The sequence below is a fragment of the Lampris incognitus genome, chromosome 2, assembly GCF_029633865.1.
Source record: "Lampris incognitus isolate fLamInc1 chromosome 2, fLamInc1.hap2, whole genome shotgun sequence".
Classification (NCBI taxonomy): domain Eukaryota; kingdom Metazoa; phylum Chordata; class Actinopteri; order Lampriformes; family Lampridae; genus Lampris; species Lampris incognitus.
The window spans coordinates 18395093-18419869 of NC_079212.1; the positions used below are offsets into that span (position 1 = coordinate 18395093).

The following is a 24777-nucleotide window of genomic DNA, read 5'->3' on the forward strand; positions in this document are numbered from 1 at the left end:
TAAAGAAGATAATACTGAGAAATGTGTCGCACTTTGCTGTAATGACATTTGGCCATATGACTTTGTCGCCAGGAAAGGCTTTGTTGACACGGAATAGAATGGAAAGGCTTTATTGTCATTGTACAGAGTACAAGGCTCATAAGTATGTTAAAAGACAGGGAGACGAAACAAAATAAAACAACCGCAGCAAAACAAATAACCACAGCCAACAACACATGTTCTAAAATAATAAGATAAATAAATGTAATGTAATTTTGCCCTAGAATAGGCAAATAATACTTATTGCACTAGAATAACTGTAATTATTGCACTAGCATGAATGCAGTTATGCACTAATTATGCAATTATGCACATAATTTTGCTACGTTATTACCAACAGGTATGCCTCTCTTTATTAATGCTACACAGTAAAATAACGTGTTTTCCCTACGGGACGGGAGAAGACACAAAATCAATGGAAATCTATTGTGCGGGTATGAATGGTCCGAATGTTTGCGGGTGTCGGGGGAGTGTAACACACACATTGCAGGAGCGGGTGGGAGTGTAACACACACATTGCCGGGGCGGGCGGGAGTGTAACACACATTGCAGGAGCAGGCGGTAATGGTCAGAAATCTAGTGGGAGTGATAATAAGAAAACAGTCCCATGCAGGGCTCTATACTATACCACCATATAAATGCGATTTAGACACCGAAGCGACTTATGTATGTTTTTCTCCTCACAACAATAAATTTTTTGCTGAGTGGGATTTATACTCCAGTGTAACTTGTAGTCCGGGAAATATGGTAACAGGGATTCATGTGAGACTACATTATTACTTTCTTGAAATTATATAAATTTGTTTTGCATCTCAAACAACGTCATTTTAATGTACAAAGCATGACAAAACAATCAGTTTCCAAAGACATTGATTATCTCACAGGAAACCATCATGCTTATTTGCACGTTCCCACTGATATCTTGTTTTGCCATAAGCTCTCTAGAGTAATACCAAATTGTACCTAGTAAGAGTTATATTTATTACACTTAACCCTGGCCATTCAAGAGCTGTTGGTTCAGCATCCTAATTAGATTGAATACATGTTGATTATTGATTGAACACACACACATTCTCTGTTTGTTGATCATTAAATAATGTGTGTCCTATCAGGGTGAAGCTGGCCCAACTGGTGCCCGAGGATCCGAGGGCGCACAAGGACCCCGCGGAGAGGCTGGTACCCCAGGATCTCCTGGACCCGCTGGAGCCTCTGTATGTGATGTCACTCAGCTATGATTTCATTCTGAGCTTTCATTGGTCTTTATTCTGTTCATGGTGTGTACTGTCTTATTGAATGTATTTTTCCCCTCCGTTGATCCAATAGGGAAACCCTGGTACTGATGGCATCCCAGGAGCTAAAGGATCAGCTGTGAGTAGCCTCATGATTCTGTTTGATCCAAGTAACATCATGTCTTGCTATATCATATACATATACCTGGTGTGTGTGTGTTCAGTTGAATCTCATCGCTTGTTATTTCTCTCTCTCTTTCAGGGAGGTCCTGGTATTGCCGGTGCCCCTGGATTCCCAGGACCCCGTGGCCCACCTGGACCTCAGGGAGCGACAGGACCTCTCGGGCCCAAAGGACAGTCTGTAAGTCACCCTGTAATCACAAAATAATCTCAGAAACGTCTATACTTCTTTCATTCTACATAAATTTCCCCTGACTCTGGTGTAGTGTTATGAAGGAGTAGATGTGACCAGAGTAGTATAAAATACATAATAATGCAATGAAATTTGGTATTTGGTGGATGCTATTAGCATCTTATGATACCACAAGTTCTTAAGTTTTTATCATGGGTAGCCCCAGTTGGAGAGGAACTCACGACAGTTGTAGTGCCATGTTTCAACTATAATGAACTACAAGTCATGGTTGTTTATTATACTGATCATCACCATTTGCTTTTGCATTGTTTAGGGAGACCCTGGTATTCCTGGATTCAAAGGTGAAGCTGGACCCAAGGGAGAGCTTGTGAGTTGTTGAGTTGCAACTTATTCTTAAAGGTAAAATGAGTAGGATTTGTCTGTTGCGGTTTGTAAACACAATATTCAAAGTTGGCCCCTCCTCCCTGGCTCGACAACACTAGATGTGCACACCCCCCTGAACGCAGTTACCAGAACACAGGCCAACTCCACGTCACTCTTCATTCCCATCCTCCCCTTCAGTGCTCGCAAGCGGATGAAAGACAACCCCAGATTCACTCTCGTTTTGGAATGAGCTTTGTCCGCTAGGCATTTCGCCTGAGCTATATTTGCATCTTTTGTGCGCTGTGTCCGCCATGGTTGTAGCTTCCTCTTGGATGCGTGCCTACAATCTTGATCTGGCACCTGGTTGCTCCACCCCCTCTGCCTATCTGGGGAGGGCTGCAGACTACCACATGCCTCTTTCAATACACGTGGAGTCGCCAACCACTTCTTTTCACCTGACAGTGAGGAGTTTCGCCAGGGGGACATAGCATGTAGTAGGATCACGCTATTCCCCCCAGTTCTTCCTCCCCCCTCAAACATGCGCCCCGACTGACCAGAGGAGGCGCTAGTGCGGCACTAGGACACATAACCACATCCGGCTTCCCACCCACAGACACGGCCAATTGTGTCTGTAGAGACAGCCGACTAAGCTGTAGGTAACACGAGGATTCGAACCGGCGAGCCCCGTATTGGTAGGCAACAGAATAGACCGCCATGCCACCCAGACGTCCTGGTTGGTGCATTTTTAGAGTCCCACTTTCCAAAGGTTACCACCCAGAAAAGTCCCATACACATCAAAATAAGAAAAATAGGAAAATACAGAGGACAGATACATGTCTAGTGGCTAATAAGTGATGATTGACAGTGATTATTTTTGTATGAGTCTATACATTGATTTTTAGGAAAATCCTACTCGCTCTACCTTTAACTATTCAAAGTATGAAAAACACATTGTACCCACTCTAAGATATCTTTTTATAATGGATGAAGGCTGCAGGTAACTCATAATTGTATGTTTTTGTTTGGCCTAGGGCCCTGCTGGTCCCCTAGGTGCCCCCGGTCCCGCAGGTGAGGAGGGCAAAAGAGGAGCCAGAGGAGAGCCTGGTGCTGCTGGACCACTCGGACCTCCTGGAGAGAGAGTAAGTGATGTCAAGAAATTCACATTATTGTAAAGATAATATTATAAATAGGTTAATCCTGTTGTATGTACAGTCTATTTGTGAATAACTTTCTTTCTCTGATTTTTCAGGGTGCTCCTGGTAATCGTGGTTTCCCTGGTCAAGATGGTCTGGCTGGTGCTAAGGTGAGTCCTGCTCAAAATTATGATTTATTTGAACATGATAGCTCGGCATCCAATGTAAAATTTTGCCAAATCAGTATGTGGATTGACAAGACCATACTGGATTGGTCAAGGCCCACATTAACCATGGCCAGCATTGGTGCTGTGCCCTCACAGGGTCCTGATGGAAACTGTAAAATCCGCTGTGATGATGCCTGAAAAACAGGGAAAAAAGCGGAAAGAAGAAGATTCAAAGATGATAGCTCAATTAATGTGATGACAGACATCAACAACATAATGACTATGTCTATAATACAAACATTATAGCAAGAGAAAAGTGCTTTGCTCACAATTGATCCTTATTCTACATCTACAAACTATGAAGACCATTTACTGTGATCCTCTCAAGTGTTGTCCTCATTTCTGTGCTCTCAGACTACATCCAGATCCATTTATTTTTATCCTATGGCCAAAATGAATAGGGTTTTTGGATCTTGTTTGCCACCCTTATTCTTTTCAAATATATTGAGTAAGATAGTTTATTTTAACATGTTAGTCAATTTTTAAGAATTGTTTTTGCTGACAACCGTGGTGCGGATGTTACGTCACTGATCTAAAAAATGCAAATACAGGGGAAAGTACAACTTATGTTAAGCTAGCAGTTGCTAGCAATTTCTTAGTGCAGCCTCAGTACTGGTCAAAATCCAGCTCTACTAATCTAGAAATGGATAAGAGAGCAATCCTCAAAAGAGGTAAGAGTTCATATTAGTGTTGGACAGAGTTAAGGGCAATTATTTTACCACCATATGCATTTTTACAATGGACTGAAACAGCGCCAGATCCAGAAACACTCATTTGAGCATGAAATTTATGTCACTCTTTAAAAGGTCGAATGGTGCAGTGAAAATGGTGTAATTATTATATGCCTGTCCATCCTTCCTCTTCCTGAGCTGCTTTCTGGGGCTTTTCTGGAACTGTTGTTTAGGTATATACAAACAAGACATGCCATGACTTGATAAATCATATTTAATTAATAACATTTTTATTCTTATGTTCTTTAGGGAGCTCCTGGTGATCGTGGTGTTCCTGGTGCTGCTGGGCCTAAAGGAGCCACTGGCGATCCCGGCCGTACAGGCGAAGCCGGCCTCCCTGGAGCCAGAGTGAGTAGTAGCCCCCTCCTCATCACCTCCACAATTCCCAAGAAATTAATGAGGAAGCAGGATTTTGTATTGATTTGAGAATCAATCAATCAATCAGTCAATCAATCAGTCGAGCTTTATTTATGTAGCACATTTTGCATATTTAGAATGCAATGCTATGCGCATTACATTCAGCTAAAGTGCACAGATAAAAGTAGAGAAGGATGAAGGAAGAAAACAGCTCCTTTTATCTTAGCATAGAATAAAAGGGAAAAAATATTATCAGAACAATATATATGTATTATTAATCCTTAACAGTTATTCTCCTTGAATGATGTTGATGGTCTTTGGATCTGTGTGGCTCTTCTAGGGTCTCACTGGTCGACCTGGAGATGCTGGTCCCCAAGGCAAAGTTGGACCTTCTGTAAGTACCTCTCTTACCCTTTCCTATCTCCTCCTTACATGCTCACAAACAAGTATGAAGTGTCAACATCAATACAATCCAAGACAGTAGCTGTTTTACATTGCAAACAGACCAGTGGTTTAGGACACTAATCCACTCTGATAAAATTGCACAGTATAACAGAAAACACTTAATGTCTTTGGCAACCTTAGCTATTATTTAACAATTAATGATAACCTAAACTAAAGAAAGCTACAGAGCAAGGCTAGGGGTATTCACATCCCATTCACACTGGAACTTTTGTGAAACAGGGAAGTGCAACAACACACTTTGTTTTTGATGCACGCTACAATATTCACCTTTCCATATAATCATTATTGTGAGCAGAGACCTGGCTTTCTCTCCAAACCTGGGGGACTTATTATCCATGGGCATCTGTTTGATTTGGGGTTTTGTCTTGTTTTTTGTGATAGGGTGCCCCTGGTGAGGACGGTCGCCCTGGCCCCCCTGGTCCACAGGGAGCCCGTGGACAGCCAGGAGTGATGGGATTCCCCGGACCAAAGGGAGCCAATGTAAGTCTCTCCCTAGTTTAACCTAACACTTAACAGAGGAACTTAAGGTGTGTGAAGGCCATTGCACAAAGAAGTTAGTAAACATAATGTAGATTCCGCTTATGCGCAGTGGAAATATAAGCCTTTCATGTCTTTATCATAGAGTACGATGCAGTGTATTAGTTTCCAGTTCAGATGATTGCTGCCCTATTTTTTCTCAGGTTAACTAATAGGGATTTTCTTCAACAGGGGGAGCCTGGTAAGGCAGGAGAGAAGGGTCTTGTGGGTCGTCCTGGTCTGAGAGTAAGTACATTTGATATGTAGATATGATGTCCTGTTAACCTGACAAATAAATTCAGAATTATCTTTAACTGAAGGGGCATTTCACAATAAAATCCCTTAAATTCTCCTCTGAACAGGGTCTATCTGGAAAAGATGGTGAGACTGGTGCTGCTGGACCTCCTGGTCCTGCTGTAAGTATTTTATTCACGAGTCAAGAGTCTTTTGTTTGCACTGTGGAAGCTATTCTTATAGTACCAGCCATCCCAGGGCAAGTTTGACTTCATTTAACCCTTCTTGCACAGCTCCCTTTGACATAGTAGAGTTTCTGATCATTATTGCCATTGCAGCTTATACTCGCTAATTACAACTTGGTTGCTGAAGTTCATCTGAGCATTTGCAGAGCTCTAGTTTGTCTTATGATAACCTGATGATATGCTTTGTCCATTTTAGGGACCTGCTGGAGAGAGAGGAGAGCAAGGACTACCCGGACCTTCTGGTTTCCAGGTGAGATTACCTTACAATGTAGTCCTAGAGAAAAAAAAAATGGAGTGCACTCAGTAGAGTGCGGATCTCCACCAGTTATACGTATTTTCCCTTCTCCAGTGTTTGAACTTGGCAACAAACCACCCTTTATTTCACCTACCAGGAGAAGGGAAATACATGCACACACAGACGGAAAAACCAGTGTTTCTCCGGCCACTATAAGAATTAGTCATTTGAACAAGAAATATGGAAAAACATTTTAATATATAATGCTCAAGCTAATAAATCTACCTAAAAAAATACATTTTGCCTGTCAGTCTGTGGATGCACAGCCTCCTAGGCGGACCCTCGCACGAAAGCAACCAAGTCTGACATGAAATGACAAACGATCAGGATATCATTATTTCAAAGCCCTTATTAAAAGACTTCAAATGTGTTTAACTGTCAATGTTTTCATGATAGACAATGAATGAGGGCAAATGGCTGCTCTGCTGATTTTAATTCATGAAACAATTGTAAGAAAACATAGCTCAGCCATGGGAAATGTTTTATTGTAGCTGCTGAGATTATTTCCAGCTGTGACTGAGTAATCCTTTTAACACTGGAGACTATGGCACTTCTGTGTGGCGGCGAGGTGAATAAGGCGAATTATTTTTGGTTCATCCAGTGTTCCTGTAGTTCTTCTGTGCTGAGATCAGTAGTGAATGATTTGCTGACTTATGAAATATGATTGACTTCTCGTTTACGTTCAAGATTCATAACCGCATACATAATGTTTTCATTTTGACACTGACGCTGCCTGATCTGACTCTACCGTAGATGTGAGTCATGCATGTGCACGGTTGAGTCAGATAGGGCCCCGACAGAGAGCAGCGTTGGTTGAGCGAGCTAGAAAGTGAATGAAGAGAGGGAGTGGTGATAGCAAGAACAAACGTTTTCGAAGGTTTTTTTTCATATAGTCATAACTGCACAAAAATTTTTAGTCTGATCAGGTCTAGTAGTTTGCAAGATTAGCTGTGGACAGATACACACACACAGACACACGTGACCTAACGCAAAGTCCCCTCCAGACTAAAAGATAGAGATAAAAACAAATATAGGCTTATAACACCCCAAATTTCACATTACAGGTACTTGATTCACCACAGAATTATAATAACAAGAGGACTTAATAGTATCATCCTCAATCTAACCTCAAGGGACCTATCTTTTTTGCATAAAGGAAACAGGACAGAAAGAAACAAACAATATTTAAGAAGTAGGCTTGGGCATGGTGGAGAGCTGATAAGTCTGTTGACCTGTTTGCTTCCACAATATGACAATCAATTTGAAAATGAAGAAAAGACAGGTCGTCTTTATTGATGTGAAATTAAAATGGTGGGTCATTTGTTGAAATGTAGTCCATTTATTTTTTGATGTTGTGCAGGGTCTTCCCGGACCATCTGGCCCCCCAGGAGAGGCAGGAAAGCCCGGTGACCAGGTCTGTCTACTCGTCGACTTTTACATTTCATCCGGTCTAATAGTTGTGTAATTGTGAATCTATGGGTTATCTTCTTTATTTGAAACTAACAAACAATCTGAGGTGGATTGTCACAGCAGAAATGCAGCGTTTTTCAGATTTCGTATAAGAAAAAAATAATGTGCTTTGTCAAGAATCACACTCGTGAAACTCATTTCTAATTTCGCTGTTCAGATAAACACCCCTCTCTGTAACTGCTATGTGTCTCAACATAAAATGCTGTCAGCCAACTGATGGATTCATTACACCATTACACTGTTTTAATGGATTTTAAGATTCTTCACTCTGAAATCTATTGACTGAGTTACAGATACGAGGACTGACAGTATGCAACAGCTAGACAAAAGTTTGACTTCTATTGAGTTTGTAAACATTTTACATTTGTAAGTAAGTAAACATTATATTCAAACAGCCCTGTATTTTTAACAGTGTCCTCAACTCTAGTATGTTATCGCTCTATTATTAATATCATCTAGTATAATATTGCTCATACCTGGATTTGCACGCATATTCTTTTCAGTTATTGTGTTTAGTTTTGATATCCTAACCTCACACCTAACTTTCTTAATTTCTTCGCTTATCTTTTTGCATACATATACATATGCATAGCTGAGAGAAACACACCCAGTCAATTTCCGTATATGCAGTCATGCTTGGCCAATAAAACTGACTGTTGCTCTTTGTATTTGTGGCTGCTCACTGTGACTTTTCTCTCTCTTTAGGGAGTCCCTGGAGAGGGTGGAGCTCCTGGTGTTGTTGGACCCAGAGTGAGTCTCCATCTTTAAGATTTCTGCTCCTCATAAAGCCGTGCAATTATTTTCAAACACAAATGACTGTCAACTCTGTCAGTCCTGTACTACCATTTATGTAATACATCAACACCACATATATAAGATATTATGCCTTATGTTTTCTTCAGAAGTTAATCAACTCTGCATCAGGTGTAACAGAAAACGCTTTCTTTTCTTGATCACACAGCAAAAAGAAATTACTATGACTCTGTATTTCTCCCATTCACTTCCTGTCTGTTTGTTAACGGGTAGGGTGAGCGTGGTTTCCCTGGAGAAAGGGGTGGTGCTGGACCACAGGGTCTTCAGGGACCTCGTGGACTCCCAGGAACCCCTGGAACTGACGGACCCAAGGTCAGTGGACACATCCCGCCAACAGACTCTCCCTCCATGTGATTTATGAAGCAACCCTTTTTTTATGGGCCAGTAACTGTCCTTTATATATATGGCTGTCTGACACCATCTATTCCATAGGCATTGAAAAGATTCTCTGTATCTATGTTACAGTTTTTCAGAAATTGTATTGCAAAATGGAAAAGGGGGGGTGGATTTGAAATATATTAAGTGAAATTTAATGATGAAGTAAGGCTCAGATAGAAATTAATTCTTATTCAAAAATGGTACAAAAAAAGATAAGGTACTTAGTACTAACATATTTCATTTAAAATGGTGTACGTTAGGCAATACACAGGACTCCAACCTACACATAGGGTTGCTATATTTTTATCAACCCAAACCTCGAAGTCCTCCCTCTACCCGCCAAGTCCTGACTACTTAAAAGAATATGACCAGTAATATGATATGAAAATGCAGCTTGTTCAGAGGTTATGTGTTAGATTAAATATTACTGTTCATTCACAAGATGGACTTTATACTTATTTTTTGTCTGGGTGTTGCTGCTGTCACTGGCTCCATATCTTTGTCATTGTCCATTTTTGAGTGCGCAACTTGACAAGGTTGATTGACATGTGACCAGACTAGTGTTGACAGTTAAGTCAAGTCAGTTTTATTTGTATAAGTCCGTTATCACAAATTGCAAATTTGCCTAAGTGGGCTTTATAGCAATACAACATCCTGTCCTTAGACCCTCGCATCAGATAAGGAACAACTCCCTAAAAAAAGCCATGAGATGACAGACTGGATGCATGCACTGGTATAAAAACAACATTGATTTGATGGTCAAATGAGAAAAAGAATGGCACAGGAAGTCTAATGACCTGGCTAACGAAGACTATTTTTTCATACATATACCATAAGCTATTTTTTCCAGTCTCGAAAACCTGACATTTGGTATCAGAGACCTGGAATTAGATGGACAAGCAAACAGACGTTGATTAGGGTGTGGCAAGTATTCAGTCCTAAGTACTAATACTAAACACTTAAGTATTTAGTACTTAGTACCTTGTCTTTTGTATTCTGTACCATTTTTTTAAGATTGAGTCAAACAGGAAGTAACTCATATGTATCATATCTTATGATACATATAAGAGTTACTTTCTGTTTAACCCTCACGTCATCATTAAACGTCACTAATATAAAAGAACCTGCCCTTTTACATTTTTCCTTTTCTTTTCCCTCCATACCTTGCGGATGTTGTGTTTCATAAATTGTATAGAGACTTAAATTTACTACACTTGTGGTATATTCTAAAGAAGCAGGTCATCTCTTGCCAAAGCCTTCCTGTGCCATCTCCTTCCATAACGCAACCTCTCTCTGTCTTCTCTTCTTCTAGGGAGCCATTGGACCAGCAGGTGCTTCTGGAGCCCAGGGACCTCCCGGCCTGCAGGGAATGCCCGGAGAGAGAGGAGCTGGTGGCATCTCTGGACCCAAAGGAGACAGAGTGAGTGACAGATAATACCTCCACAGTTGTAATATATGGTTTTCATTTGGTCATTATGAGCTATTTCACCAGCGATATTTTAGGGTTTTGTACATCACATGTTGAATTTCCTGGAGCAAAATGGATGTCTTAGCGTAAGTTGTTGATTGACTCTTAGAGCCTGCTTTACTACTGGGGGGGCAAGTAGGAATAGTAACGTAGAACTAATCAGGCCGCTGTATTGGGTCACTTTGTTCATGATACACCTGCTTACATCATATCTGTCTTTCAGGGTGATAATGGAGAGAAGGGACCTGAGGGAGCTCCAGGAAAGGACGGTTCTAGAGTGAGTTCAATGCTCAGGTCTTTGTTTTCCAGTTCTGCCATTGTCTTTGATTGACACGCACCATTCACTGTCCTTGTGCAAGATAAGAAGCATTGGATCAATCTCTGCCTCTCTCTTCCCCTTTGCCTATTTTCACTGCCTATTTTCTTTTCTATCCCAGGGTTTGACTGGTCCCATTGGTCCTCCTGGCCCATCTGGTCCAAATGGCGCCAAGGTCAGAATGATGTTTTGAGTTTATTTTTTGAGGTTCACAGGAGGGTTGTGATAATATTCATTGTATGGTTGATTAGCAAGTTGCACCGTTAGGAACTGTTTTGCCTAAAATGACTATACATGTGTATATTTTATGGAGTTTTATTAGTTTAACTAAATGTTTCCTTCTCTTCCAGGGTGAGACCGGACCTACTGGTCCTACTGGTGCTGCTGGTGCTCGTGGTGCTCCTGTAAGTCAATCTCAATGTCCATCTATCATTTTTTTTAAAGCTTTGTCTTAGTAATTGATTTGCTGTAAAGAGTGAGGTTTCTCAGTAGGTAACTTAGCACAGACATGTCTGAGGTTTTTAATTAGATGTAAAAGAACCAAACAGCACACAGTCCAAAAAACTTCTTCAGTCGCAGAGTCAGACAAGTCAAAATGGATTCAAAGGTATAGCACTTGCACACCAAATTAAATGCTCCAAAAAAATCTGTATTTACATCTCTCTAAATATAAAAGAAACCAAATTTTTGATTTGCTTCCTCATATGAATCCTACCAAAGTCACCTGGGATTAAACATCTTTCCTCCAAGTTAGTACATTTTTGTGGCAGACTTATTATTGAAGTCCTTCAGAATTCAAGCAGCTCTCACCAGGCTTGAGGCAGGCTGCAATTACAGAGGATGATAGACCTCCTTTCTCTCCACTCACCAGCCATGGCTCAGGAATCAGATTATTATAATTACACACAGAGCGTGAATGGAATATTTTTAAGGCTTAACCAATGTGTTATATTGACCCGGTCCCTGTTATCTGTCCTCCTGTAGGGTGACCGTGGTGAGCTTGGGCCTCCTGGGCCAGCTGGCTTTGCTGGGCCTCCTGTAAGTACTATTTCCACAACGCCTTTTATTCTGGCTAAGAAAATATGAAAAATCCAATGTGTCGTCTAATTCACCCATATTCTACTCTCTCTCTCTCTCTCTCTCTCTCTCTCTCTCTCTCTCTCTCTCTCTCTCTCTCTCTCTCTCTCTCTCTCTCTCTCTCTCTCTCTCTCTCTCTCTCTCTCTCTCTCTCTCTCTCTCTCTCTCTCTCTCTCTCTCTCTCTCTCTCTCTCTCTCTCTCTCTCTCTCTCTCTCTCTCTCTCTCTACATATATATATATATAGGGTGCAGATGGTCAGCCTGGTGCCAAAGGAGAGCTTGGTGAGTCTGGACAGAAAGGAGATGCTGGTGCTCCTGGCCCACAGGGACCATCTGGGGCCCCTGGACCTGTAGTGAGTACCCAAACTATATATTAAGTACATCCAGTAAACAGTTTTATGCGACAGTCTGCACTTCTACTCATGTAACAGTAGAATCAGACTAGTCCAAACATACAGTCGTAGATATATTTCCATACAACTTTAGATTAAGTTTCAAGCGAATAATAAAATTTTGAAAAAAAGAGATGCGATTTAATTTGTCTTGTAGTAAGATCTGTTTAAGTGAATAAAACTCTAAATGTAGACCTACATGTCCTACATCATGTGTCCATACGTCCACATCCATGATAAAAATGGAGAAGTTAAGATGAAGAAACCACTGATCATGTGATTACATTCTGTCTGCATTTCATTTTAGATTTGGCAAATGTGTTTCTGCTGTTTCCATCCAACTTTTGAATATTTTTCAAATGAATAATTAAATGTTATGAAAAAAAGAATTGAATTCATGTCAATTTCCATCAGATCTTTTTAAGTGATTAAAACTCCAAACCAAGGCGCACCGTTCCTACATCATATGTCCATACATCCACACCCTCGAGAAAGATGGACCAGCTAAGATGAAGAAACAGCTGATCATGTGATTAAATTCTATTCACATTTCATTTTTAATTCGGCAAATATGTTTCCGTCGCAATTTATCCCATTTCTTTTATCCAATAAAATTGTATGCCCACTTGAGGTGGGCATACAATTTTTTATACCAATTTTGGAGGATTTTATTTATTACTTACCATTTCCATCAAGCCTTTTTTAATTCAAAACAATAAAATTCACATTAAAACACTTGGATGGAAATGCAGTTAGTATTTAATCCCAGATTTAAATTCAGATTTCATTCAAATTCAGATAAACTCAGTTTGGGAGGCTATTAGTGATTTCTCCCGGTCCTTGAAGTGAGCGACTCTATTTTTACTTTTCAAACACGTAAGTCCATTCATTACAATGCCTTGGTCCCCAGATACAGTGATATCAGAAAAACAGGTTAAAACATGCCAGCCCAATCTGTTCTCTCCTATTTATAATGTTCGGTTCTGCATAAACAGGATTAATATATGAGTGTCGTTTTTCTATTTTCAAGGGACCCACTGGTGTTTCCGGACCTAAAGGAGCCCGTGGTGCTCAAGGAGCTCCTGTAAGTAATGATGAATTATGAAATGCAGATATAGATTGGACAGGGGATGATGGAGATACAGATTCTGCAGTATGTATTTCAAACAGGAGCATCAGAGAAAAACAGTCTGAATTTATGTTCAGCATTATGCTGCACAATTTTCCAATAGCTTGCATCCTTAAGTGTGAGGCTCCTAACTTAGTGGGGAATATGTACTGCACACTGAATCTGTACTTTCTAAAACGCACAGGTAATTTCATTGAATCGTGTTTATTCACCTTGGAGAGGAAAGTATCAACTAAAACACGACTGGCCCTTATATATCCTGTCCAAATCAGTGATTTGATGGCATCCTATCACACAATAGGGAGAAAAAGGTAGATGTGTCAAATTGGCCAGTTAAGTTTTTGTTTGCTGAACATTAATTGTCTTCTGTAGGGTGCTACTGGTTTCCCTGGTGCTGCTGGAAGAGTTGGACCTCCTGGCCCCAATGTGAGTATCTAACCATGAAAACAAATCTCAAACAAATTTCCTTCAATTCATATGAAATAGCCTATGTAAGCACAGTTTATATTGTATATATTCTACATGTATTTCTACTACTCTATTCAGTATGTGGTGCTAAGCAACAAGTACTTTGTTACTGTACATAAGTGCATCTTTCAAATATCTGTACTTACATTTTGCAGACTTTCAACTTTTACTCCGGTACATTTAAAATAAAATATCTATACTTTTTACCTCACTACATTTCTTATACAGTGACATTACGTTAGTTAAAAAAACAAATCAGGATATATATTATATATGTATATCAAAATCAAGAAGAACCAGTCCACTGAAGCAATCATACAGTTCATTACAATGTTCTAATAGTTTGATTACTTAGATCAAATCCTCAATTTAATCATTGTTTTCAAGGTTTGTTATCAATATTTTATTTTGCCTAATTGCAATTCAATGTTTAAGTCAACTTCAAGAAAAACATATTCAGATTTATTGTAGCTTCAGTGTTCACAGATGGAAATTTGGTTTGTAGTATTAGATCCAGGTCACATAATTCAAAAATAGAATCAGGGACTGGATTTGTCAAACATTTGTTGAATTAGAATTGCTCATCAATTATTCATTGGGTCCAATTCCTTCTAAATTCCTTCTAAATAACTATGAGACCACCTGTAGTATTTCTTCGTAAACTATAATCTGGGTATTTGTTAAAAGCCATCTGCAGAAAAAGTGATACAGTAAGGCGTACGTTAAGCCTTATGCTGTCTGTTATAGGCACTGAATATGACAAGTACTTTTAGTACTTACTTTGGTGACACTTTACAATAAGACTACCATTATAAAGGGTTTGTGATTAGTTTATTAATTAGGTTGCGAACACTTTATAAATCATTAATAAGCTGCTCTAACACATTAGAAAAAAGGAGCAACGGCGACCTGTTGCTTGCCAAATAGTGAGCCCACATTTATCTGTACTGTTAAGCTTCAGATCACATTGGTTACTTAGCTAGTTACTAGCAAGATCTGCTAGCAATTAGCAAGCTCTGAGATTTAACAGGATAGGTAGATAAAAAGTGCAGAAGTAACTTGATCTTGCCAAATAGTTTGCCCGCATCATGTTTGAAAACTGTTATAACTTGTTCATAATTGTTTATTAATGATTTATAAAGTATTTAAAACATAATTAATAAACCTAATTATAAACCATTTACAAATCCCTTATAAGGGTGGTCTTATTGTTGAGTGGTACCTAATTTTGTGTCAGGGTATTTAGTACTTTTATTTAAGTCAAAGGTCAGAGTACTTCCACCATTGTCGTAGTCACACTGAATTCTCTATTTCTATGGCAGGGTAATCCTGGTGCTGCCGGCCCAGCCGGTCCTGCGGGTAAAGACGGTCCTAAAGGTACTCGAGGTGACCAGGGCACTCCAGGCAGAGCAGGGGATGCTGGGCTTCGTGGACCTGCCGGCCCCTCAGGAGAGAAAGGAGAGCCTGGAGAGGATGGACCCCCTGTAAGTCAGAGTCTCCCACTTTTGATTAGGACTGTTAGATTTAAACCCCAGAAAACATCCTCGAGTATCTTACAATACACAGTTGAGGTGTCCATCCTGTGTGATATCCTACTGTTATTACCCTCTATTACTGTAGCTACCATCACAGAAAACCCTTATAATGTTCTGTTCAGGTCAAAAAGACCCGTTTTAAATAACAGCTATTGTTAATATGATTAATAATTGAAATGTCAGTAAGATATTTTGAGTATTTTTCACTAAATTTTACAATTGTATTGTTATGAAATCCAAAGGACACCTGGGTCAATGTGACCGGTGAATAGTACAATTAGTGAGTAGAACATGAGGCTTCACCAACGGAGCAATTTTCAATTTGACCTTCTGTTCAGATTTATCCCAACAGGAGTTCTGCTTATTAAAGTGAAGGCATAGCCTCAGTACATATTAAATTATCAATATCTTCAAGTGCAGAGCAACAAATATGTCTGACATCACTGGTTCAGTCAAAAGGAAAAAAAAAATACGTTAACAAGAGTTTTAGGTTGGAAAACTGGATTTTATTTCCAGAATATAAATCAATGTAAATCTGAAGAAACTGATTTGGTTGTACTAGGCATTTATTTGAGTTTTTGTTTGGCAAAAGCCATAAAGCAGGAACTTCCTGCATCACATCATAACTGTGTGACCTCTAAAAGTATCCAAGTACTTTAAATGTGTTATAGTAATACCTTCTTAGATCTGTTTGTTTAGGATTTTAAATTATTACAATATGCAGGATTTAAAAATATGAAAATTGAAAACTTCAACCACCCGCACAACTCGCCCATTCCAGCCCTTACAGACAGGATATATATATATATATATATATATATATATATATATATATATAGTCTGCAAATCTAAGATGTCAAAATCACAGAAGAAATTAAATTCAGTTCAATTCAATTCAATTTATTGTCATTGAAAATACTGTGCAGGCACACGTTAAAAATGAAATAAGGGCTGCGGCTTCACCAAACAGTGCAAGGCAGACATAGACAAACACAGCAAACACAGTATAAGATATACACACATGAAGACCACAAGATAAAAATAAGTTGAAAAAAAAGAGCAAGAGTACAAAATATTTAAAAATATCCACAGACATTAATTCAGTGGGTAGCCAGGTTCAGGTGGGCAACAGCTTGGGGAAAGAACTAAACACCGGACTACTATTTAACACACACACACACACACAAACACACACACACAGACACACTGTTGCAAACATTTAAATATCAATAGTAATACTTGCATTAATAGAAATGAACACTATGTACATTTCAGGTTTAGTCTTCATCCAGGTAAACTGTCTATCTTTACATAGTCAAGGAAAAGTCACCAGGTGTTTTCAGATGACACATGATTTCACATGAGAGCCCTTTAAAGAAAACCCGAATTTGCCCAAGTTTAAGAAAGTAAGAGACATCCTTAATCCATCTATTATGGTATGGGGGGCAGACATGTTTCCACTTATTGAGTATAATTGTAATTATGTTGTATGATTCTATAAGTTATTATAAGTAATTATATGTAATTATTATTATACATAATAAAATTACTTAATAATAATTAGAATATAGTAATAATAATTATTATAAGATATTATATTATTATATGTAAATTATAAGTATAATTATATTGGCCCAGTGGGTAGCACTGTTGCCTCACAGCAAGAAGGTCCTGGGTTTGAACCCCGGGGTTGTCCAACCTTGGGGGTCATCCCAGGTCGTCCTCTGTGTGGAGTTTGCATGTTCTCCCCGTGTCTGCGGTAGGTTTTGCCCAGGTGCTCTGATTTCCCCCACCATCAAACAGACATGCATGTTAGGGTTCATACTCCTGTCTGTGTCTGACCAAGGCATGGCAAGACGAACTGGAGTTGGTCCCCGGATGCTGCACGGTGGCTGCCCACTGCTCCAAGCTACACAGCTAGGATGGGTTAAATGCAGAGAGGAATTTCCCCACAGGGATTAATATAGTATACCAAAATCAAAAATCAAAACAAGTTGCCTTGCTAAAAGTGAGATAAATGCGACAACCTTTTGTATTTCTACTGGATGGGCTTCCAGTAGGACTCCAGATACAGTGGGTTAAAGCAAGGTTGGGTTAAAAGGCAAACCACAGATCTCCCCATATGTGTTAAAAATACTGGTCTAAAGCTCAGCACGGCAACAACATCGGCAGGAGATGGTTCACAGCTAATATAGGAGGCACTTGCGCCAGGGAATATTTTTGCAAGTCTGGTATTACTGTATTGAATGTGGTGTGAAACTTCAAACTTTATCAGTCCGTGCCCTAGCATAAATTGAAGATGCATACACCATATCTGAAACAGCATCCGGTGTTCCCAGATATGGCGACAGGCATGGGCACAAGTCCATGTATATTGGGATGGCCTCCAGTGCTTTACCTGTGCCCCTGTCCATGGGGTTAGTGGTTGTATCAGGAAGGGCATCCAACGTAAAATTTTGCCAAATCAATATGTGGATTCACAAGACCATACCAGATAGGTCGAGGCCGCCATTGGTGCTGTGGCCTCACAGGGTGCTGATGGACACTATAAAATCTGCTGTGGCAACCCCTGAAAAACAGGGAACAAGCCTAAAGAAGAAGATCCGGTGTTCTCAGATCCTGATCCTAAACAGCTTTAATATCATAAAAAGACACATTGTTAATGTTGCTAATCATGTTGTAAATTACCAAAATATGGCCCCTGCAATATGGAGCTGGTTGCACAAAAGTATGTTTGACTGGTCTATGGTGTTAGACTAGTCTTAGTTTTGCTATAAAACTACATAAAATGAGTTAGAAAAAAATAAACACTGACTAATGTTAAGCCTGAAAAGTTAGCAGTGCTAGCTCAGAACTAAGAGCTGTGTTTCTGTGGGGACACCTGCCAACAACTGACAAAAATCAAAAGGAAAACATGGCTCATGGTTTGTGGTTTGAAAAAGATCATAAAGACCTATGTCACAAATTGTTTCAATCAAAATGTTCTTGTAACTGTTGTATTCTTTAAGAAGGCACACGTTATCTGCTGGAGTGGATGGAGCTGAGCAGCTTGAAGTGGGTACTTAATTTGTCAGCCATATTTTGTAGTTTTTTGGTCTTATTTTACCCATAATGCATAGTGAATCTGTCCTACTTAGGATAGTCAAGAATTAGACAGTTTGTGCAACAAGTGACGTTAGTAGATGTCTATCTTAAGTCTGACTATGTGCTAGATGTAAGCCTTAGTCAAAGTCCGTCTTTGTGCAACCAGCTCCTGGTTCCAGGTCCAAAAAACCTGTCATGCTGAGACAGAAGAAGTCTCAAGAGAGGAGGCGAGAGAAATGCCTCTTAACAAACTGATGCCTCTGAAAATATCTGTGTGACCAAGGAAGGTTAAATTTCTGTGAGGAAATGAGAAAATTAAGAAAAATTAAACAGCTTAAAGACCTCTGACTGTTTTAATACATTTGTGTGACCATATTCTGAAAGTACAAAATGGTGTCAAAACGATGGATAGAGAGATCTGGGGACCGAATAGAGAACCCATGCAAGCCAGTGCGTTTCCTGAACTGGACCTTAATCTTCAGCAATGTTTTTAGTCTCAGTAAACAACAGGACTACCACCAATGACGTTTACCACCAGTGACCTTTACACTGGTATATAACTTGTCGTTCGTAATTCATTCTGCTATCTCTTTATCATTTAGGGTCCCGATGGGCCTTCAGGTCCCCAGGGTCTTGCTGGATCTCGTGGTATTGTTGGTCTGCCTGGTCAGCGTGGAGAGAGAGGCTTCCCTGGTCTCTCTGGACCATCTGTAAGTGTCATCATCCTGACATAGGGAGTTTATTTTGTCTATTTGTGTGATGACAGACAGTTAGTTGGTAGCATGAAACCTAGCACTGGAACATGGTAAAACTCTTTGTCTGATATTTTGAAAATCACACTCTAAGATGCAAATGACATGACTGTCACTGTACTTATGAAGACTCATGTAATGGTAACCTTAATTTGATGTTGATGCAAGTTTGACTAGGGCTGGGCAGTAATTTACTGCTATCATTTATTGTCTTTCGATGGTTATCTGGATGAAATGTGGAAATTACCATACCATCCTACACAATTTTTCTAAGTACACTATTTGTTGTGTAAATTAAAGAATTTCTTACCTACAATTTCTTACAAAATGAGGTCCGAAATATTTTAGGGAGTATTGTTTGAGCTAGTTTTGGTTCTTAAACATGGTATTTTTGCATATGTAAGCAGGTATTGTCATATATATCAATATCATGTAAAATTCCATTTGATTGCTGTGATATTTTCTATTGTTAGCTTGATTGAATCAATGATTGAATCATTGATCAATGATTGAATTATTGATCCCAACATTGTAAGTGAACATTCAGCTTTTGTTTCTCTTTTAGTAGAAGAACTCAAAAGGCGATTTTGGTATTTCATTGCTGTGCCTTGAATATTTCACCAGCCATCGAAAAATGTTAAAAAACAAAGATTTAACTCTTCAGAATGAGTTAAAAACTGTATACAAACATCAGCTACACTCCAAATTCATCAAATATGAGAGAGGAACAACCACAACTGGCCTTGCACACTTCCTCTCTGATTTGTAAGTGTTTTTACTGTGTGAGGGTAAATCTGATGTAATGTTTCTATGTGTATTTCAGGGAGAGCCTGGTAAGCAGGGAGCTTCTGGTTCCTCTGGTGACCGTGGACCTCCAGGACCTGTGGGACCTCCTGGACTGACAGGACCCGCTGGAGAAGCTGGTAGAGAGGTCAGAAATTAACCTTAACCACCACGTCTCAGCATCATACACTTCACAGCCCATCTCATCCTACTAGTTTTAATGGTTTATGCTTTTGTGGTTTAGCTATATTCGACAAAACAGTGTTTTGATTTACCCAAATAAATATCCTGCTGGCAAATAACCATTTTCACTCTCTTGGCCCTAAAATGTTGGAACGAAATCCCATTCTCCATCAGAGCGACTTTTTCACTTACTTCCCTCAAGAAAAAAATGTTCCTCTTTAAGGACTACCTTAATCCTTAAAGTGGTCTCTGACAGCACTTGGTAATTAATATGAATTGGCACCAGCTGTTATCATTGTGCTCCTACTTACTTCAACAGCCTAATTGGTGTCCACTAATTTGCCCTCTTCTATCTGCACTGGACATTTTATGCCCTTATGTCAATGATACTATGTCATACTGACATGTTATACTGATATGGCAATGTAAATCTACTTTTTACATGGGTTCTCTTATTCACTGCCTCTTGATAATCTGAGGTGTACTTACATGAAACACACTCGAAAAAATGTGCACGCTTTGCTATTATATGATTAGTATGTAGTAAATGTATCACTACTTTGTATCGTACTACTGTGATGAGATTACTATATAGCAAACTTACTCCTGCTACTACTTCATATAGTATTACTATGATAGGATTACTATGTAGCGCTCTATGACGCCAGTTGGTAACATTGAATCTATTTGCTAATTACTGACTCTCATAAGTTGCTTTGGGTAAAAGTATCTGCCAAATAAGTAAATGTAAATGTAAGTAACTAAACAAATGATAAACGTCAAAGAACAGCCAACTAGGTGTATTTCCTTGGCATTGCTTCACATCACTTTAATTGAAAAAATAACTTTCTGTGTGTCACAGGGCAACCCCGGAGCTGATGGACCCCCGGGTAGGGATGGAGCCACTGGAGTCAAGGTGAGAGACAGAAACTTGATCTGATCCTACGTCAGCCAGTCACCACTGGTCCCAAACAGTGTATTAGATCCACTGTTTTGCATAAGCCCTCTCACTAGGTGGAGAGCATAGGATTAGAAGTATTTTTGATGACTTAGGGCCATACCATCCTGATAACGCCCAATCTCGTTCAATCTCGGAAGCTAAGCAGGGTCGGGCCTAGTTAGTACTTGGATCAATCAGTCAATCAAGTTGCATTTTTTATAGCGCTTGGGAGAAGTAGTTTTGATGGCTCGACAGCACACATCACATGACATTTGATGCTACTGTGAATCTTAACTTGTTGTTGTCCCATAGGGTGAGCGTGGTAATACTGGTCCTGCTGGTGGCCCTGGAGCTCCTGGTGCCCCCGGTGCCCCAGGTCCCGTCGGTCCCCTCGGCAAGCAAGGAGACAGAGGAGAGGCTGTGAGTAAAGGAAGGGACAGAGCCCATTGTAGTGGAAGAGTTGCTTGAGTTGTGCACTAATTGATATTCAGGTTTTTTTAGGAATTGATAAAAATATGCACTCAAACTCTTTGTATTCCAGGGAGCTCAAGGACCCGCTGGACCATCCGGACCTGCCGGTGCTAGAGGAATGGCTGTAAGTATCATCAAATGTAACTTGCAATCCAATGTATTTGGTCTCTCGTTATGTTTAGTAAACTTTTGTATGTGCGAAAGGCTGAACGATATTGGAGAAAAAAAATCAACATTGCGATATTTTTGTTTTTGCGATATGTAGTGCAATGCTAAAGAATTAAAAGAAGTTACAAAATGTCACCAGATATATGCAGCTTTAAACTTTCAAATCTCCATTTACAAAGAATTTACCACCCTAGCAATGGTTAGGCTGATTTTAGAGGGGAAATAAGACAGTTGTCCTTGTAGTAATTAAATCAGACTAAATTATATTATTTGTCAGATGCACTAGAATATTTTTCTTCAAGAGTAGTCATAAAAAGCAGACCCTGCTAGATTTCATTTTTTATCAAACAATATAAGTTTTAGCCTAACTTGACTGATGTTGTCAGTTTGCCTCACATTGCATCCTTTGCAATGTGACTGTTGCACATGCATATATTGCAAAGTCCATATTGAAATGATATATTGTTCAGCCCTATTCTGCTCATATGCAGCCGCAGTATTTGGTACATTAACTGATGCATCAACAACGCTACTTTCAGGGACCCCAAGGACCACGTGGAGACAAGGGAGAGGCTGGTGAGGCCGGAGAGAGGGGACAGAAGGGTCACCGTGGATTTACCGGTCTGCAGGGTCTGCCCGGACCTCCTGTGAGTGAACCAAACCTGTCATTGTCTATGGCAACAACCTTCACCCAACTTTGTCCTTGTCCTTTATTGGCCCCTGTTAGGTCCACTATCTGATCTGCTGTTGTGTTTGTCTGTACAGGGTCCCGCTGGTGACTCTGGAGCTGCAGGACCTTCCGGACCAAGTGGCACCAAGGTAAGTTCAGAAGCACTGGTTGAATTTAAGAGACATGCGCAGGGCACTTATTACCATCCTTACTACAGATAAGATGGCTGTTCGGCTCAAGCACCCAAAGTTATATGTGATGTTAATGAGGGGCACAGGTAAATCTCTGTGTAATCCTCCAATCGCGTAGCAAAAACATGGAGGGTAAGAAAAGGCTGTGCGCTTTAAATTAGCCACAGCTGTGATAAGATGGACAGCCAAGGACTTTTTTAATTACTTGCTGTGGTGATAAAGGAAGACAGGCAGAAGAAATCATTACTTGTAAGACTGCTTTGATGAGATGCAAAGTAGACTGTTGAATCAGTTTGAGATTAGCCAAACAGTGCATTGAACTAAAAGGATGGAAAATGTCACCAAGTGAATAAGATTTACGTATAATGAGATGAAACTGTCTGGAACTGATAAGGATAACAGGAGAGGACTGCTGGCTCATTTGCAATGCGTAATCAGATGAATTGATGTTTCCATATCCAAATTATATGGTGGCACAATCACTAAAGCAATCTTGTGCAATTTGACCAAAAGCATAGTTTCAGAAGGCAAATAGAGATTTGGGTGAATTGTCTCATACAACACACTATGACATGTAACACATTGATTAACAGTCGATTAACAATTTGATTAACAATCAAAGAAAGTTGAATCAGTTCATCTAGACACAACATTTATTGACAGATAAATCAGTAAACATTGTGTCCAGATGAACTGATTCAACTTTCTTTGATTTTCCTACCTGGATTACTGAGCATGCATAAAGAAAATTTGATTAACAATTGATAAATACTCTCTCCCTCTTTTAGGGACCCCCTGGACCAGTCGGACCTGCTGGTAAAGATGGATCTAATGGACAGGCTGGCCCCATCGGTCCTCCTGGACCTCGTGGACGCTCTGGAGAGACTGGTCCTGCTGTAAGTAACAACACATAACATCAAAAAAAGCAGGAGAAAAGATTAAAAAAAATCACACTGTAAACAACCTTGATATGAATCAGTTAATGACTACATGTACATGTAGTTACAGTACATAAAGGCCTTGTTCAGACTGCAGGCATATCAGATTTTGTTTCTCAAGTCAGATCTTTAAGACAGACTGTCCGCATTGTTATTTGCAAGTGATCAGATCGGATTTGTGTGTCCAGACATCACCAACCCATCTGCATGGGTTGCTGTGGTAACATAAGTGTGAGTAACTATGTATGCTGGTGATGCGGTTTACCACTGTGGAAGCATGACAAATGGAGATCCATCCTCTCGCCCTCCAAACAATTGCGCTGTCAAGTTGCAGTGCAGAACTCTTCTGTCGCACCAGACCACCCCAGCGACAGAGGAGGCTGGTAGACATTGTGATCTTCTGTGCTGCAGTCATGGTTGGCTCCACTTCAATCGCTCTGGATTTGACGTCGTCGTTGTGTGTCGTGTTGCGAGTGACGTAAAAGACAGTTTGAAATCCAATTTGGGTGGCCAGAGCATCCAGACTGAGACAAATCTGTAGAAATCCAATTGGAATTGCATTTCAAACCACCTACAAATGTGTCAAAGAAAGTTGAATCAGTTCATCAGGACACAACGTTTATTGACAGATACGTCTCATCACTCATCTAAGTGACCTCTTCAGTCTAAACAGACTGCAGGTTTCCCCACCCTTATAAAAAATACAGTTGCATAACGACTGAAACCAATGATCAGTTTCATATGCAAATATGGGTGTGACCATTAACTAGAGTTACAATGGCCATGTGTACTAGTCACCAGCCGATCGAAGAGAGAAGGACAACAGCTGCCTGAGAGTAAACCAGTGGTGATTCTGTATGTGGCGGGAGTGTCAGAAAAGTTTAGACGTATTTTCCAAACACCGCGTCTCAGTTACTTTCAAACACCAAAATACGCTGCGCCAGAAATTGGTCCACCCCAAGAATCAGGTCCCCCGGCACAAACAGAGCAATATAGTGTATGCTGTTAAGTGCCAGGAGGATTGCCGTGACTTGTACATTGGGGAAACTAAACAGACGCTGGCCAAGAGGATGGCACAACACAGGAGAACTAACATGTCGGGCCAGGACTCTGCAGTCTACACCATCTACAGGCCAGTGGCCACTCTTTCAAGGATGAGGATGTGCACATCCTTGATAGGGAGGAACCCTGGTTTGAATGGGAGTCAAAGAGGCCATCTCTGTGAAGAAGGAACAACCATCCCTGAACCCGAGGGGGGGGGCTAAGGGTACATCTGTCGCCATCTTACAATGCTGTGATTGCAAACATTCCCCAATCCTCTGTGAATAGTACACATGGCCATTG

The 24777-nt window shown here is 40.1% G+C and overlaps 1 protein-coding gene across 5 annotated transcripts in view; it reads left to right on the forward strand.

Moving 5' to 3' along the window:
• The window catches only part of col2a1a (collagen, type II, alpha 1a), a 41591-nt gene that overhangs the window by 11894 nt on the left and 4920 nt on the right, over window positions 1–24777 (forward strand). For all 5 annotated transcript variants that reach the window (XM_056274546.1, XM_056274547.1, XM_056274544.1 and 2 more), the window contains 32 exons: window positions 1152–1250; window positions 1363–1407; window positions 1531–1629; window positions 1955–2008; window positions 3036–3143; window positions 3254–3307; window positions 4345–4443; window positions 4793–4846; window positions 5299–5397; window positions 5626–5679; window positions 5796–5849; window positions 6109–6162; window positions 7568–7621; window positions 8383–8427; window positions 8704–8802; window positions 10181–10288; window positions 10560–10613; window positions 10774–10827; window positions 11003–11056; window positions 11637–11690; window positions 11975–12082; window positions 13152–13205; window positions 13623–13676; window positions 15041–15202; window positions 18940–19047; window positions 19913–20020; window positions 20918–20971; window positions 21308–21415; window positions 21537–21590; window positions 22174–22281; window positions 22400–22453; window positions 23284–23391. In XM_056274546.1, coding sequence (XP_056130521.1) covers window positions 1152–1250; window positions 1363–1407; window positions 1531–1629; window positions 1955–2008; window positions 3036–3143; window positions 3254–3307; window positions 4345–4443; window positions 4793–4846; window positions 5299–5397; window positions 5626–5679; window positions 5796–5849; window positions 6109–6162; window positions 7568–7621; window positions 8383–8427; window positions 8704–8802; window positions 10181–10288; window positions 10560–10613; window positions 10774–10827; window positions 11003–11056; window positions 11637–11690; window positions 11975–12082; window positions 13152–13205; window positions 13623–13676; window positions 15041–15202; window positions 18940–19047; window positions 19913–20020; window positions 20918–20971; window positions 21308–21415; window positions 21537–21590; window positions 22174–22281; window positions 22400–22453; window positions 23284–23391 — 2475 coding nt within the window. The remainder of the gene's footprint in view (window positions 1–1151; window positions 1251–1362; window positions 1408–1530; window positions 1630–1954; window positions 2009–3035; window positions 3144–3253; window positions 3308–4344; window positions 4444–4792; window positions 4847–5298; window positions 5398–5625; window positions 5680–5795; window positions 5850–6108; window positions 6163–7567; window positions 7622–8382; window positions 8428–8703; window positions 8803–10180; window positions 10289–10559; window positions 10614–10773; window positions 10828–11002; window positions 11057–11636; window positions 11691–11974; window positions 12083–13151; window positions 13206–13622; window positions 13677–15040; window positions 15203–18939; window positions 19048–19912; window positions 20021–20917; window positions 20972–21307; window positions 21416–21536; window positions 21591–22173; window positions 22282–22399; window positions 22454–23283; window positions 23392–24777) is intronic.